We start from the raw sequence: 17,337 nt of genomic DNA, 5'->3' as shown, positions 1-17,337 counted from the left end.
CTAGTATGATTTGATTTGCAGCTTTTGTCATACAGTCTACATTTCCATTCACTGAGACCCTAAAAAGAAATGATCTCTGTATATTATCAACACTTTTTATAGAGATGTAACATGAAAAAACAATATAGGATAGTGATGATTAATGAGTTTTTAACTGGATTCATCATACTAATGCCTCTATACGCAATGTTGTACGTGTTCCATTGTGTGCTGAAATTCTCACATGGCTTTGTTTATAGCACTCCTCACTGTTCTATAGTTATTACTTTCACATTGCTATTTTAACTTTGATAATGTTTAATACAGTTACCCCTATAATGCTAAAGGAAACAGATACTGTCTGTAAAAAATATGTCTGTGACATGATAACACTGTCGTCTTCAACAGGACTGAACTGGGATCAAAATAACAAAATGAAAAACTAGCTGTTTGACTCAGTCCAGGTCTTAAACCAAAGTTGGCTCCACATTAGGCCATCAGTCAGCAAAACCAAACTATATCCATGTTCATCCTGTTTTTCCAAACTGCATCCTATGGGCCATGAAATCATGCTTGCACTGTTCTGATTTGGGTGTAACCTTCAGCCGTATTTGTTAAAGGTCAGTAATGTCAAAGTAGACAAAACATCTGTTGCGACATCACAATTTTAGTAAGAAAGAGAGATCTGCAGGGATGATTTATTTTTGTAGTCCAACACCGGAAGTTAGCATCGCATAAAAAACCAATGGGGTTTTCTATTAGATATGTGATTATTGCATAAAATAAGATTTGTTGTTTGTTCAGCAAGATAATCTTAGTTTTATGTTTTTTGAAGCATTAATGCAATCAGCAGAAGTTAAATGCTAATGTTAGGCTAAAAACAAACCACACCACAGTCAAATGACTTTGCATCATCACCACTAAGCTTAAAGCAGAGTAGTGTTCGGTATGATGACATTTTGTGGTCTCATTTAGCCACTTAGCAACCCTCTTTTTATTTACACGTAAAAGCTTTAAAATCCAAGAGAGGAATGTCCTAGAACAAATTAAAAAATAATTAAGTTTCTGTCAGACCATATGAAATGCATCTCACCAAAAACCCATCGAAAGCACCCATTGACCTCGAGATGATTGGAACCATTTCCTGGTTTTAGGACTTATTCCTGAAGCACTCTATATAGAACAATGAAAACCTTAAGAGTGCCAAAGTTTGTGGTTTTTTGCACATTTGTACAATCTTGGCCAGGGAATATTTTTGTATCAGTTACATACTTCATAATATGCAATACCAAGTAGTTTCCACCAAAATGTGTCCCCTGCATGTGTCTCAGTGCTGACTGTGTTGAGTTGATGTTGTCCTAGGAATGAAGCGCATGGCCAGGCTGTGCTCGTCCTCCACAGGCTGCTGCGACAGGTTGTTGGTCTGCCGGATGCTGCTGAGGGTGCAGCCGCTGCGAGGAGACACGGTGTAACGAGACAACAGAGTGACCAAGATGGCCTTCATCATCACCATGGCGATGTGTTTGCCCACGCAGGAACGAGGCCCGCAGCCGAACGGCTGGAAGAAACGACTGGGCACCTGCCAACCAGAGGAGGTAAAAACTGAGCTGTTGTTATTGTTTCTAGAGACACATGATGTTCACAACATTCAGCTGACTTACATTTTTGTCAAAGTTCATCAGGTTGAACTCTTCTGGTTTTGGGAAGAATTCAGTCTTGTGCATAAGACCAATGTTGAGAATGATGTTGGTTCCTTTTGTGATTTTAGTTCCTTCAATGTTGTCATCTTCCAGAGCTTTTCGCATTGTGAAATCAACCACCGGATGAAACCTCAGAGACTCGTGGATGAAACTCTCCAGCACCTTCAAGCTTTGATAATCAATGTTTTCATCTTCTTCACCTGGAAATGAAAACGCAACAGTTATGTATAGTTGTAATTTTGTTTTTAGCTGTAACAGAGCTAACAGAGTTCAGCACAAAAGCGCTTACTCAAGACAGCGTTCATCTCCTCCACTATCCTCAGCTCTACGTCTGGGTTCTGTTTCAGCAGCATCAGCATGAAGAAGAGGCTGATGGAAAGAGTGTCAGGTGCAGCAATCACCATCTCCAACACGCACTGCCTGACATTATCGGCTGAAAGCTCTCCGACGTTCTGTTCAAAAGAGAGTGAAGTTACACGGCAAACACATGACATAACCAGGACGGTACCTCTGTGATGCAGGCACTATAGATTCATCAAAAGAGACAAACCTGAGCAAAGATAAGCTCTGTTGCAAAGTCAAGATCTTCATCCAACTTCTCCGACTCATTTATAATCTTTCTTTTCATTTCAAGAAGGCTCTCCATAACGTCCTGCAGCTCTTGGCTGTTGACACAAAACATTACGTTGAAGAAATCGAAAAGCTAAATGTTGAGTTGCTGTGATGCGTGAGTCTCTTACGCTGCTCTCTTGTGCTTGTTGTACAGCCATCCAATCTTGAAGAATATATCAGGCTTTATAAGAACTGTTTGCCAGGTCTCAAAGTAGTTGTGGATTTTAATCAGCAAGTCATTTTCTGAGTTATGAGGAACAACAAAAAAAAACAAAAAACAGGAATCAGGAGCTGCAGCGCAAGAATTTGAAATATTATTTGCTGGCAGCTAAATACGCAGTTTGAGTATAGAATGTGCAGATAATGAACGTGCAGCTGACCGTTGAGCGGCACCCTGAGGAAAAGCCTGTTGGATATGTCCACCACTACGACTCGTAGCAGATTGAGAGCGTCCACATGTCTGGAGGGGTCGGTCATCATCTGCAAGTTGTCCAGATGTTTGGCTGTGGAGCTCACACAGATTGCCACCGTCCTCTTGAGGCCTGGGCCTGTCAGAGCTGTAAAACATGAACCAGTACAGTAGTTAAAATACAAGGAAGCAGTATTTCAGATATTGCAAGACTTCAATTTTGCAGGAGTTGGAAAAGAGAGAGAGAGAGAGACCGAGAGAGAGAGGGGTGAACTAAGGCACCACAGTACTCTGACTCCATACTCTCTTGTGTAAGGTTATTGCTCACCTTTAGAAAAATACGTTCTCACTTTTTTCCAGAGCAGGACATCGCTGTTGAAAATGATACCTCTCCCTTCCATCCCGATACACTCCAGCCCTTTTTTGCTCCCGAATCTGGCCGTGTAGTGGGCGCTCCTCAGAACATGATACACTGCTGAAGATCTGAAAGAGCAGCCAGGCTTTGGCTCACTACAGATTCATGGGATAACATATGAGTTTTTATCTCAAAAGACTTGCCTGCTCAGAATGAGGGTCTCCTCGCCATTAATCCAGACCCGGACAATGCTGCCATATTTGTTGTTATAGTAGTTGCTCGCTGTTCCTATCCCCGTCCAGATGAATCGGCTGTAGGAGAGGATAGGACCGAGTCCTGCCAAGAAGAAGGGACCTGGCAGAGAGAAACAGGTGATGACTGAAGACAGACCCCAGGCTGCTATTGTCCAAGTGAAAACAGAGGTCTTCCTTTATGGAAATCAGTTACTGTTATTTCAATAACGGAATGCAGAATCATTTACTTTTGATCCTACACTATTATGAAAATGTACCGTAATTACTCAAAGTACAGAACTCTTTAACACTCACACCTGCAGTCACTTGAACATGTGGATAAATCTGTGCAAGTTTTGTTCAAGAACAGATGCTGAAATCTCTTACCGGGTATATTTGACTGATTTGTTCGGCTCCAGGCGGTGAACAGCATCAGTAGCAGCAGCAGAAGCAGAACGGTGGTGACTTCAGACATTGTGTCGACAACCTTGGTGCCGACAGTGAGTGTCTCCGACGGCTGCATCCCCTTCTTAAACACACACATGACCAGGCTTACTTTGTCCTCTCTCTGTCCTGTGCTCCTAAAGTGTCTGTCTCCTTTTATAACCAGCAGACAAAACAAGCTCACCCATTTGTTAAAACAAAACAGAAGAAATCCGGGGACATCCCTCATGATTCTCTTGTCCTTGTGTGTCACATGGTAATGGAACACAAAACCCAAAACACTCCCACACAAAGCTTTATGATGAACACTTACTCAGACAGCTGCCCATCTAATATATCAGTTTATGTGTGGGTGAAAGATTATTTTCTAATTTATTTAAATGTTATTACAGGTTTATCATGCTCATAATATTAGTACCTTCTCTCGAGATATCATGTACATTGAGTTGCAAATGTTTCTGACAGAACTCATCTAAATAGAAGACATGAGAGAGTTTCAACAAAATTTCATTACTGCAATTTGTGTTTCACTTCAGTGTACTACAGGAGCTAACGCAGTCTTTAAATAAAGGAACAAAACCACATAATTCAATTTTTTAATTGAATAAAAATTGGGTTATTATGCTTTCAACATAGTGTTTGCTCAGATGTTTCTAAATATTTTATTCTAAAGAGTATCTTTTTGCATTTTATTTTAAGGTTCATTATAATATTATCAAAGAATAACACTTACTTTTTTCTTTTTGACTGCTGACGAGTTAGAGTACAGTTTAAAATGATGCAGTTCTTCCTCCACTGGTTGTAAGGATGATCAACATGCTCCTACCAAATAAATCACAGTGATTCGAGACTTTATAAATCCTCAGTTAAAGCCCTCATTTTACTGGTTGCTTAGAAACACTGCCACTTTGGGGTTACAAGTACCAATAGATTGCAGAACAGTGCGCAAGCCAGATAACAGTGCACGTCTAAACTACAAAAAGAACATAAAAAAGTCGGTCTTATTCATAAGAATGCAAAACCTGCAAGTCTTTCATCCCTTTTACTCTGCAGCATTTTTTGGATGGATTTACTTCACATTTAGCTTTGTTCAAAAGAAAGAAACCCCACTGTCATCCCGCTGAGGAGGCTTTTCAAGAAGAAATTAATTAGCTGGGTCAGGCTGACCCATGTCAAAAGGAGTAGGGATTTACTCAGCAGTTCAGAATAGGAAACACGAGAAAGAGAAAGTCCCATCTTATTATTTAAGAATGTAAAGTCTTAAAAATGTTGAATTGATGACATTGCTCCACTGCTTTAAAAATGAGAATGGATGCAAGTTTAAAAAGGGTAAACAGTGTACATGCAGATGTTGTGTGCTTCTGTCGAGCTGTCCTTCAAGGCTTAGTACCTGAATAGCTGGTATGCTGTTGATGAAGATGTTGGCCTGAGATTTACGGGTTTGGGCCGGGGCTTTTATCCCAAGTTGGCTGAAAAACTGCTCTCCTCATTGAGAGACTTAATTGGATAATTAGAACTGGTGAGAAAATGGTGAGAAGAAAAACATGTAACTATTCTATGTTTGTAAAAAAATGAAAAACACGCAATTCCATTTATTAAAAGGAGATTTTGGTACACGCACACACACACACACACACATATATACACACACACTTACAGACATCTACACACTCACAGTCTTTTATTGAAAGTGCTCTGAAAGCTCTTTTGTAAATCCAAAGAAAGCTCCACTTGTTCACGTGTTATTTATTCCATTCCCATGTAATTTTGTGTAGGAGGGGACTGGTGGCAATATTGAGAGGGACAGCATCAGAATGATGGGAAGCTTGAAGGCATGTCATTCTGGAAATATGTCCATTAGCTACTTCTAAATCAAGTAGGCCTTCAGATCTTAACTGTTTCCCAGATGCTTGTTGTTGCACAATGCATCATGTGGTTCCTCGTAGTTACAAACAGATCTTGACATGTTTATCTCGCTTGAGCCTGGTTTCCCTCTGACGTCTCATCTGTTGGCAAGTGGTCAGATATGTGCTGTATGTGCTTGTGAATTTTCAGGGCTCAGATTACTCTTCAGTTGAGGGTGAGCGAGCAGGGCACAAATATGAAGGAGAGGACTGGAGTTTTTTTGGCGTGGAAAGCACTGCTGGTGGGGTTGTGTGCGTTTCTGCTTCTGAGTTTAGGAGGTTTAGTGTTCCTGCTGGTACGACAGAAGGAGCTGACGGAGGAGCTGGTGAGGTTGGACGCCCAGGTGCAGGTGCTGTCACAGAGCTGCAGGCTGCAGGCAGGAGTCCTCCTGCCTACAGACCCTGCAGAGGCTGGACAGCTAAAGAAGCTCCGGCGCAGCAGAAGAAACCAGGGGGGAGAACAAACACAAAGCGAGGACGAGAAGGATATGATGATGCTGATGACATACTCCATGGTTCCTGTAAGACACCCCTAAGTGCTTTAGTGGGCTCTTTATATGAAATTGTGAATATTGCAAATTGTTTACTGTACTTCTTTGAAAAACATGAAAAGAGAATTTCTCATTATGTTATTAGGAGACGGAAGAAAGGAACGATCAACAACACTTTGCTTACATCTGTAGTAGAAACATTTCCTCTCTTCTCCCTTTTGGGATAGGAAGTATGTCCGTTAAATGCAAAAAATCCAAGAGTCGGTTGCAGTGATTTGTTTTTCCACTGAGTGTTTCCAGGATAAATAGTGTAGAGCAGTGGAGCGTGTCTGCTCCTCCCTCAACTCTAAACACTCAATGGCATTTCTCCAGATGGCACTGCTGTATTTTTTGACAGCACATTTATTAGTACTCACGTATTTTACCAAAATAAAGTCTAGTTTTTTTACTAATTATTTTAGCACAAAATAATTTATCTATTACGAACTAATATTATGTCAACGATAAGTTAATCATATCATCTTTTCAGCTCTAATAATGGGAATAATGGGAAATTAACATTAACAAATTTATATCGTAATCTTAAATCTTAAATCGTGAGAGCAAATGGGAGTTAATAAGAAGAGAAGTGTCACAAGAAAAGAACAGCTGTTTGTATCCAAGTGATTTAAAAATGTGCAGCATTAGAAAGCGTTCAGATGTCTTAACATTTGACACTGACTTTACCATCTGTTTTCTTTATTGCAGGTCAAGGCCTTCATAGATCTGTGTAATAGCTCCAGAGGACTTTGTTTAACAGGTGCACTTCTCAAATACTGTCCATATCAGCGTTGTGGGTTTTTTTTATGGTTGATGATGCTTCTACTCTTTTTAATCTGTGTAAAATATTTATCTATTTATTTATCCCCCCCAGGCCCAGCTGGACCACCAGGTAAAAAATATACACTTTAATTTACTTCATCAGTTATTTAAACAAAGCTGAATTTGTTACTGCAGCCACAGCACTTGTGCCTGTTAGGTTTGCCTGGTAGAGCTGGTTCAACAGGACCTAAGGGTGCGCCCGGGCCAGAGGGGAGACGAGGAAAACGAGGTGAGACCAATACGCCAAATCCCCCTCATTAGGTGTGAACCACAATAGACAAATAGACTCAGAAAGTCAGTCACAAGTTTCAAACAGTCCGCCATTGTTCAGCCATGGTTACATAACATGACAGTCCCACTCACTTTTCTATCGCTGTCATATTAGAAAAGCATGGGAGATTGAAAACATTTACTGGACTGATTATTTCTAAATTATGCTGGTTTCAGATCAGCTCAGTTGTATTCAGCATTTGAGACTTCATGATTGATATATATCTACATGTTCTCAGTCCAACCGACCTACAATGAGATTCTCATTGAGGGTGAGCGAGGTTATTTCACTTTTGTTGAGTCTGTCATTGATCAGCAGTATTGTTTATAAGGCCAGTTTTACATAAGATTAGATAAAATAAGATAATCCTTTATTAGTCCCGCAGCGGGGACATTTGCAGGATTACAACAGCAGAGTGGATAGTGCAAACAAGAGACATAAGTAAAAAACAAGATCAAACTAAGTATAATAAACAAGTAATTACACAGTAAAGAATAATAAATAAGTAAAAAACGTTAAAAATCAACAATAACTACAATATGATATAAACAGACAGAATTATTGTTAGTATTGCACAGTGGATGGCACATATTGTTTATATTGCACAGTGTATATATTGGATTTATATGGTCTGTTTTTTGGGATATGTGGTCTACTGGGAGCAGAGTTGTCATGTCGAATATGCAGCCACTGTGTGTTAATATTTTGAAGGTCCAAGGGGTCCACCAGGTCCAGCAGGCCCACCTGGTCCACCATGTCCTGGTTGGTATTCTAATGAAGTGAGAAACAAGACCACCGGAGACTACGTCCGTCAAAACAACATGTTGATGGGTGAGAAGAACAGAATCAATAATCAGTGAACCAGCGCGTTTCATTTCAACACAGCCAAAATTGCTCTTCACAGAAACAACACCAAGGCCAAAAAAATATACAGTATATTTATGAACACTCAACCTTGTTAGCTTTTAAGGTTTTACAGTTATATCCTTTGTGTAGAATAGTTGTTGAGTGGTTGTATTCATGTTGTTTACTGTTTAATAGATTCCACAAGTGAACACGTTTTTTGTTTGTTCTTATTTGGGGGGGATTTCAGAGATAATAAATTAAAGGTCCCCCTCCTCTAGATAAACATTGTGACCATACATATATATTTTATATATATGGACCAACGTGCAGGATTTATTATACTGTCTGTCAATCTTATTCTCCAATGTCTAAATACTTTTTCAGAGGCATCTCCAGACCGCCAGGAATAAAATTCTGTTTGGGAAATATTAAATCCTTTATTCATTTATTGGCCAAAAAAGTCTTATTTATATATATTGAGTCTAAAATTTGGAAATCAGCCTTTAAAATATGCATCAAATGTTGTTTCTCAATAGGAAGGTAACTCTCCCATTATGGAGGTAGCTATGACTGCTGATTACGGATATGCTCAATGGGGGCTTTTCAAGTCTACAACGGGGGACATTTTTAAGCATAAAGTGTTGGCTATGCAAGTTTAATAGTTAGTATTTTTTGAAAAGTCTGCAAAAAGTAAACCTTCCATTTATTCTCTTAATCTCCTTTTTTAGATTCATCTCCTTCTGTGACCGAGGTAGAAAACCTCAACTCAACAATGAACGAGACTGGTAGGAAGAAATTCAGAATTTACATAAAGTGTACAACAATGATTAAGATTATAGGCTGTTAGGATTTGTTAATAATATTAATAAATTATGTCTTTATTTCCACAGAATCAAGACATCCAGTCGACAAGAGCAAAGATGTTTTGAATGTTACCGCCTCTAAAAAACCTCTAAAGACAAGTATGGACTCTGGTAAGCAACAGCAATAGAAAAACTTTTAAAGTTTCTTTTCCAGAGTCAGCACTAGTTAAATGATAACAACACAGAGAATATCACAGAGGCACCGATAATAGTATTAACAGGTATTAACAGTGTTCTTTAAAATAAAAGCCTAATTAAAGGTGTTGCCCTACAACACCATTAGTGATTGTAAACATTACATAATTTTATCATTATTAATATTATTTATTTAGCCTTTATTTAACAATGAACCATTTATTTTACAAGGAGACCAGGCCAAGAATTGCAGTCACACTGTTTTAACAATTAACAAAAAAGCACATAGATTTGAGTAACAATAGATATGATCAGATCAAACATTTGCACATTGACATCTTGGACTTGGTGCAGAAAATCTAAAAGCTTTCTTTCCCAATTCAGTCCTGACTTTGGGAATAGCAAAACACAAAAAGTTATTTGAGGTGATAATGTTATTTCCATAATACAAATTTAAAAGAGAAAATAAGAATTTGACCCAAGAATCGCTTTGTCATAAGTATTGACCAATACACATATGTTTAGTTCAGTCAAGGCACATATATAAGAATCTAGTTGACAACCAATTTCAGTGTAAAGATTTTATTGACAGATTTTAATTTATTCCACTGTATCTCATAACATAACCTTGTGTTATATGAGGTTCAGTGTAAAAATGTATTGTATTTACCACAGAGTTAGTATCACCTCGTCCAGATTACAGAGAGGACACGTGGATTGGAAACAGTACAGAGAATGTTACAGAGGCATCAATTAACTTATTAACAGGTAGGAGAAACTGAAGCTCATTATTGAATGTTTGGACATGCAGATTTGATCTTAACTTTATACTTTACTCGTCTTATTAAATCTCAACAGTGTTACCAACACCACATCCAACTCATGAAGACCCAGATGTTTTTAATGTTACTGATTCTGAGAAACTGCAAGAGACAGATAAAGGATCTGGTAAACAGACCTCTTTATTGATCTTTTTGTAATGTATTTTTAAATTCTTTTTCATTTAAATTTCTCTGCCCTTTTTAATGCCATAGCCATTTTTATATTTAAAAAATGCATTAAAGAGGGCACATTCTTATTATGTTAAACTTATAATCTTATTAAAAAAATATATATATAAATATATATATAATGGAACTGCTCATTTATGGTTTGATTATCACAATCATTTAAATCCACAAGTTGTTTCTGTTCTTGGTTTGTTCCAACATGACAACTGAATTTATTTCTTTATTAACTGCATGTGGGAAGGGAAGAGTTTCATATTATTAGTTGGGTATTCAGTTTCTGTACTTTAGTAAACGTACAAAACGTGCAAAAATACAAATATACATGTAGAAACATGTACTTAGAAAATCAAGTATCTGCAGGAAAGTGCTCCCTGTGAGTGTGATGATGAAACTCAACACCTTTTATTTTCCAGAGTCAGTATGGTTTCATAAAGACTACAGTCATGACAACCTGAATAACACAGAGAATGTTACAGATGGACCAATACCATTAATAACAGGTAAGAAACACTCTGTTTTTATTAATGAGTAAAGAAAGAGACAATAACTTTTTAAACAATATATATTTTTTCATTTCATTCAACAGATCCACTTTCTGTGGACCAAAACAATGATTCCTTCAATAACAGTGGAACCATTATTGATGCACCTATGAAAAGTGGTAAGAAACTGTCTATTGGTTTCACCGTTTGGTATCAGCATCGAACAGAAACAGATTAAACGTCCAATGTTTACAATAGTTCAAGACTACTCACAATATATCTCTTAAAATTGTGATTTCTTTTTTCTTTTTCATAATTATTTCTTTAGACTCTTCATTTTCACCCCAGAACAACAAGCAAAATGTGACTAGCGATGAGAGATGGACCAAAACCAGTGAGTAAACTGTGAATTTAAGCTTCAAATTATAGTTGTTTGTATGAATTCATGTTTTTGGTGATATTCTCTTTGTGAATCAAAAATTCAAGTTTTAATTAGATTTAATATTTGTACCATCTCTTCTAGTTGAATCTAATTTTTGTTTCTGCAGAATCACCAACTCCTCGTCCAACTGACAACAGCAGAGATGTTACTGACTCTGAGAAACTTCTTGACATAAACATGGAAACTGGTAAACAACCATTTTGAGCAGCAGGGAGACTTAAAAACAAACTTTGACTGTATGAAAAAAACTTTGTTTTACTTTCTAGAGTCAGTATCATTTCATCAAGAGGACAACCATGGCATCTTGAACGATACCAAGAGAGAAAATGTTACAAACGGACCAATTAAGTTATCAACAGGTAGAAACACTGTGTTTTGAATTATGAGTAAAGTAGGTGACTAAAACATTATATTTAAGTTTAATTTCATTCAGCAGTTCCTCTATCTGTGGACCAAAACAGTGATTCCTTCACTGTCAGTGAAACCATTATTGATACACCCATGACAACTGGTAAGAAACTGTCCATTGGTATCATTGTTTTGTATGTGTTGATTAATTCACACATTTAGTTTCAGTAGTTTTTATCTTACATATATTATTCATATTTGTACCATCTCTTCTAGTTGAATCTCATTTTTCTTTCTGCAGAATCACCCACTCTTCGTCCAACTGACAACATCAGAGATGTTACTGACTCTGAGAAACTTCTAGACACAAACATGGAAACTGGTATACAACCATTTTGAGCAGCAGGGAGACTGTTGAGACCAAATTTGTCTATATTTTTAAAAAAAAGTCGAACCTAAAACTTTGTTTTCTTTTCTAGAGTCAGTATCATTTCAACAAGACAACAACCATGACATATTGAATGATACCAACAGAGAAAATGTTACAGAAGCACCAATAAGATTATTGACAGGTAGGAAACACTTTGTATGAATTATGAGTTAAGTGAGTGACCACAACTTTAAATGTCATGACATAAACATGGAAACTGGTAAACAACCATTTTGAGCAGCAGGGAGACTGTTGAGAAAAAATTTGTCTATATGAAGAAAAACAAAACAGTTAGACCCAAAACTTTGTTTTCTTTTCTAGAGTCCTTATCGTTTCATGAAGACGACAACCATGACATCTTGAACGATACCGAGAGCGAAAGTGTTACAAAAGGACCAATTCAATTATCAACAGGTACACTGTGTTTTGAATTATGAGTAAAGTGGGTGACCATACTAAAACATTATATTTAATGTCTCATTTCATTCAGCAGTTCCTCTATCTGTAGACCAAAACAGTGATTCCTTCACTGTCAGTGGAACCATTATTGATACACCCATGACAACTGGTAAGAAACTGTCCATTGGTATCATTGTTTTGTATCAGTGTTGATCAATTCACACATTTAGTATTAGTGTTTTTTATCTTCCCTTAAAAGAGGGAAATTTAATATTTGAACCATCTCTTGAATCTCATCTTTCTTTTTGCAGAATCACCCACTCTTCGTCAACTGACAACATCAGAGATGTTACTGACTCTGAGAAACTTCTAGACACAAACATGGAAATTGGTATACAACCATTTTGAGCAGCAGGGAGACTGTTGAGACCAAATTTGTCTATATTTAAAAAAACAAAAAACAGTTAAACCTAAAACTTTGTTTTCTTTTCTAGAGTCAGTATCATTTCAACAAGACAACAACCATGACATATTGAACGATACCAACAGAGAAAATGTTACAGAAGCACCAATAAGATTATTGACAGGTAGGAAACACTTTGTATGAATTATGAGTTAAGTGAGTGACCACAACTTTAAATGTTATATTTGATGTTTTTTTTCATTCAACAGTTCCTTTCTCTGTGGACCAAAACAGGGATTCCTTGACTAACAGTGGAACCATTACTGATACACCCATGATAAGTGGTAAGAAACGTTCTATTGGTATCACTGTTTGGTATCAGTGTTGATCAAATCACACATTTAGTTTCAGTAGTTATTATATATATTATTAATATTTGTACCATCTCTTCGAGTTGAATCTCATTTTTCTTTCTGCAGAATCACCAACTCCTCGTCCAACTGACAACAGCAGAGATGTTACTGACTCTGAGAAACTTCTAGACACAAACATGGAAACTGGTATACAACCATTTTGAGACCAAATTTGTCTATATTTAAAAAAAACAGTTAAACCTAAAACTTTGTTTTCTTTTCTAGAGTCAGTATCATTTCAACAAGACAACAACCATGACATATTGAACGATACCAACAGAGAAAATGTTACAGAAGCACCAATAAGATTATTGACAGGTAGGAAACACTTTGTATGAATTATGAGTTAAGTGAGTGACCACAACTTTAAATGTTATATTTAATGTTTTTTTTCATTCAACAGTTCCTTTCTCTGTGGACCAAAACAGGGATTCCTTGACTAACAGTGGAACCATTACTGATACACCCATGATAAGTGGTAAGAAACGTTCTATTGGTATCAGTGCTTGGTATCAGTGTTGATCAAATCACACATTTAGTTTTAGTAGTTATTATATATATTATTAATATTTGCACCATCTCTTCGAGTTGAATCTCATTTTTCTTTCTGCAGAATCACCAACTCCTCGTCCAACTGACAACAGCAGAGATGTTACTGACTCTGAGAAACTTCATGACATAAACATGGAAACTGGTAAACAACCATTTTGAGCAGCAGGGAGACTGTTGAGAAAAAATTTGTCTATATGAAGAAAAACAAAACAGTTAGACCCAAAACTTTGTTTTCTTTTCTAGAGTCCTTATCGTTTCATGAAGACGACAACCATGACATCTTGAACGATACCGAGAGCGAAAGTGTTACAAAAGGACCAATTCAATTATCAACAGGTAGACACACTGTGTTTTGAATTATGAGTAAAGTGGGTGACCATACTAAAACATTATATTTAATGTCTCATTTCATTCAGCAGTTCCTCTATCTGTAGACCAAAACAGTGATTCCTTCACTGTCAGTGGAACCATTATTGATACACCCATGACAACTGGTAAGAAACTGTCCATTGGTATCATTGTTTTGTATCAGTGTTGATCAATTCACACATTTAGTATTAGTGTTTTTTATCTTCCCTTAAAAGAGGGAAATTTAATATTTGAACCATCTCTTGAATCTCATCTTTCTTTTTGCAGAATCACCCACTCTTCGTCCAACTGACAACATCAGAGATGTTACTGACTCTGAGAAACTTCTAGACACAAACATGGAAATTGGTATACAACCATTTTGAGCAGCAGGGAGACTGTTGAGACCAAATTTGTCTATATTTAAAAAAAACAGTTAAACCTAAAACTTTGTTTTCTTTTCTAGAGTCAGTATCATTTCAACAAGACAACAACCATGACATATTGAACGATACCAAAAGAGAAAATGTTACAGAAGCACCAATAAGATTATTGACAGGTAGGAAACACTTTGTATGAATTATGAGTTAAGTGAGTGACCACAACTTTAAATGTTATATTTAATGTTTTTTTTCATTCAACAGTTCCTTTCTCTGTGGACCAAAACAGGGATTCCTTGACTAACAGTGGAACCATTACTGATACACCCATGATAAGTGGTAAGAAACGTTCTATTGGTATCACTGTTTGGTATCAGTGTTGATCAAATCACACATTTAGTTTTAGTAGTTATTATATATATTATTAATATTTGTACCATCTCTTCGAGTTGAATCTCATTTTTCTTTCTGCAGAATCACAAACTCCTCGTCCAACTGACAACAGCAGAGATGTTACTGACTCTGAGAAACTTCTAGACACAAACATGGAAGCAGGTAAACAACCATTTTGAGCAGCAGGGAGACTTAAAGACAAACATTGACTACATGAGAAAAAAGTTAAACCCAATACTTTTGTTTTATTTTTTGTTTTAGAGTCAGTATCATTTCATGAAGACGACATCTTGAACAATACAAGGAGAGAAAATGTTACAGAGGCACCAATAACATTATTGACAGGTAGGAAATACTGAATTGAGTAAATTGAGTGACCATAATTTTAAATATTATAGACAATGTTTTTTTCATTCAACAGCTCCACTTTCCGCTGATCAAAACAATGATGCCTTCAGCAATGCAACAGAGGCCCAATTTAATTTTACAGGTAAGAAATGCTCTGTTTTAAGTTAAATGTAAAAGTGACAATGGCCTTAAAATATTTGGTTATGTCCTTTGTATGTTTTTTTTTTATGCACTAAGACACCATTAGTATCTATGTGTATTTCTGTTTTATTTCATGTTGCAGCCTCACTTCCTGTAGATCTGGAGAGGGACACCCTCAACATCAGTGGAAGTATCATCAAAACAACAATGAAAAGGGGTAAGAAACAGTTTCGTCTCCCATGTTTGGTTTTAATAATAACCAATAATCTTAATTTATAAGATTTCTCTTTTCTCTCAAAGCCCATCAATCATCTTTAAAATGTTGAATTAAAGAAAATGACCACAGATTCCAAGTTATATTGGCTACATATGTGTGTATGTCTGTCTGTCTGTCTGTCTGTCTGTCTGTCTGTCTGTCTGTCTGTCTGTCTGTCTGTCTGTCTGTCTGTCTGTCTGTCTGTCTGTCTGTATAACTTGTTCAAATACTGAAGTACATATCTTCTTTAATTTAGAGTGCAAAATTAGAACTATTAAATGTCCGGAGAAAGCCACCAAGATGCAAAGCACTTTTGGAGCCTGGATGTCCGATGCATCCCTGCTGGATGAAGGTCGATACTGGCTGGCTGATCATTTCTCAGGTGTTTTTTGTGTTTTTGTTTTGTTTACAGTAACCAGAAGTCGACAAGTCATTTATCAAATGGATTTGTGAGTTGTTGTGGATTTACAGTAAACTCTGACACATTTCTTCACCAGGTCGAGTTTTGGAGGAGCGCAGGAACATTTCGGCATTTGGTGATGCAAGCAACAAAATTATAGACGTCAGGAGGTTCTACCAGGGCTGCGGTCATGTTGTTTATAAACACACATTTTACTTTCACCACGCAGGAACAAACAGACTCATAGAGTAAGTGACTGTATTAACTTGTATAAGACTTTGTCCCTGCCTTATTAACTTACTCATACTTACTTTTTTGAACTTGTGTAATATTTTACAGATTTGACCTGAAAACTGGGGAAACAAACACTCTGACCATGGCAAACAGCAGATATCACAACCTGGCTTATCTTTTCCGCAACTCAAAGACGTATTTCAAGTTTTCTGTGGATGAGAATGGAGTGTGGGTAATTTTTGCATCAGATACAGATGATGATACGATGGTTGCAAAGATCAACACTGACAGCTTCTCTGTGGAGTCGGTCATTAACACTCACTACCCTACAACTAAAGCAGGAAATGCTTTCATTGTATGTGGGGTGCTATATTTTACAGATGACAAAGACAGAAAAGTTACATATGCATTTGATTTAAAGAAAGAGAAACCTCTGGATGCAAGTCTTGATTTAAGGCCAGAGAATGGGATTTTGGCTATGCTGTCATATTATCCCAACAGAAAGCTTCTGTATATGTGGGACAACAGCAGCATGAAAATATGCAAAGTTAGACTCAAACAGACCAAGAAATAACCACAAAACTTGTAAAATGAACAATAAAGTTATTCGTAAAGTCTGAGTTGGTCTACGTAAATTTCTTGCAAACACTGACCAGATTTTGACACAGGAGGTTTAGGTCACACTGGATTTTATTCACAATAAATGTGTTACTCAAATAACTGACTTTTAATGTTAATGTGTTGATTCCAAGATACCTCTTTGTTGGAATTACACAGCTCCTATCTGGAGATCTTAAGAAATGATGCCACATGTGTTTAATATACATTATTATGTACAACTGTGAATGAGAAAAGCTATTTCCAATGCGACTATTGAACATGAGGGCCATTTAAATTTTTTTAGATAATGTTGAATTACAAAGAGGGAAATATGCCCAGAGATCAAGTAGCAAAGTGGATTGTTACAGACCATGTGACATAATCCTGCTAGAACAGTTTTCCTCCGGGATTTATGACAATGAAAAATGAAATTGACAATGAAAGAAATGTTTGTTACAAGATTAAAGGGCATGATTAGGTCAGCGCCAAAGCTTTATGTGTATGCTATTCTTATCATTGTTGTTAAATTAAGTTTAACAGCTTTCTGTGACTTTTTTCTGTTATTTCTTACGATATCTCTGCGTGTTTACATGTGATGTAGCCAAGCTTTTCCACCATTCCATGAGCAACTCCAGTAACAAATATAAAGATAAGA

General features: G+C 36.8%; 2 protein-coding genes across 3 annotated transcripts; one reads left to right on the top strand and one right to left on the bottom strand.

Moving 5' to 3' along the window:
- Window positions 1–1,306: 1,306 nt before the first annotated feature.
- Window positions 1,307–3,811, bottom strand: LOC129108358 (brain aromatase). Of its 2 annotated transcripts, none has more exons than XM_054620138.1 (9): window positions 3,676–3,811; window positions 3,259–3,409; window positions 3,029–3,183; window positions 2,672–2,848; window positions 2,420–2,534; window positions 2,230–2,344; window positions 1,957–2,131; window positions 1,641–1,870; window positions 1,307–1,558 (listed from the first exon to the last, which is right to left on the bottom strand). In XM_054620138.1, exons 1-9 carry the CDS (start codon window positions 3,809–3,811, stop codon window positions 1,307–1,309), a joined length of 1,506 nt encoding a protein of 501 aa, XP_054476113.1. The 2 variants fall into 2 exon arrangements, with proteins under 2 accessions (XP_054476113.1, XP_054476115.1); XM_054620140.1 differs by having other exon boundaries at window positions 1,641–1,879; window positions 1,969–2,131.
- Window positions 3,812–5,833: 2,022 nt separating this feature from the next.
- Window positions 5,834–16,799, top strand: LOC129107964 (mucin-2-like). Its single transcript, XM_054619580.1, has 38 exons — window positions 5,834–6,157; window positions 6,875–6,926; window positions 7,041–7,058; window positions 7,146–7,217; window positions 7,971–8,090; window positions 8,834–8,890; window positions 8,996–9,079; window positions 9,779–9,871; window positions 9,962–10,051; window positions 10,527–10,613; window positions 10,700–10,774; window positions 10,924–10,989; window positions 11,144–11,224; window positions 11,304–11,396; window positions 11,471–11,548; window positions 11,687–11,767; window positions 11,865–11,957; window positions 12,137–12,229; window positions 12,306–12,383; window positions 12,526–12,579; window positions 12,709–12,801; window positions 12,887–12,961; window positions 13,097–13,177; window positions 13,256–13,348; window positions 13,434–13,508; window positions 13,644–13,724; window positions 13,826–13,918; window positions 13,999–14,076; window positions 14,219–14,299; window positions 14,397–14,489; window positions 14,575–14,649; window positions 14,785–14,865; window positions 14,965–15,048; window positions 15,125–15,193; window positions 15,335–15,409; window positions 15,705–15,830; window positions 15,946–16,096; window positions 16,188–16,799. The coding sequence occupies exons 1-38, from the start codon at window positions 5,834–5,836 to the stop codon at window positions 16,654–16,656; spliced, it is 3,762 nt and encodes a 1,253-aa protein (XP_054475555.1). The 3' UTR covers window positions 16,657–16,799.
- Window positions 16,800–17,337: the final 538 nt, after the last annotated feature.

The sequence above is a fragment of the Anoplopoma fimbria genome, chromosome 19 (genome assembly GCF_027596085.1).
Source record: "Anoplopoma fimbria isolate UVic2021 breed Golden Eagle Sablefish chromosome 19, Afim_UVic_2022, whole genome shotgun sequence".
Taxonomy (NCBI): domain Eukaryota; kingdom Metazoa; phylum Chordata; class Actinopteri; order Perciformes; family Anoplopomatidae; genus Anoplopoma; species Anoplopoma fimbria.
The sequence above is the reverse complement of the archived record's forward strand: the minus strand, read 5'-3'. Positions and strand labels throughout refer to the sequence as shown.

Coding starts and splice junctions, on each gene's coding strand:
- LOC129107964 (XM_054619580.1), top strand. CDS start 5,834: ATGAAGGAGAGGACTGGAGTTTTTTTGGCGTGGAAAGCACTGCTGGTG. Junction 9,872..9,961: donor ATCAATTAACTTATTAACAG/GTAGGAGAAACT, acceptor AAATCTCAACAG/TGTTACCAACACCACATCCA. Junction 11,768..11,864: donor AGACACAAACATGGAAACTG/GTATACAACCAT, acceptor TTTCTTTTCTAG/AGTCAGTATCATTTCAACAA.
- LOC129108358 (XM_054620138.1), bottom strand. CDS start 3,811: ATGCAGCCGTCGGAGACACTCACTGTCGGCACCAAGGTTGTCGACACA. Junction 2,345..2,419: donor AACAAGCACAAGAGAGCAGC/GTAAGAGACTCA, acceptor TTGTGTCAACAG/CCAAGAGCTGCAGGACGTTA. Junction 2,132..2,229: donor CAGAGCTTATCTTTGCTCAG/GTTTGTCTCTTT, acceptor TCTTTTGAACAG/AACGTCGGAGAGCTTTCAGC.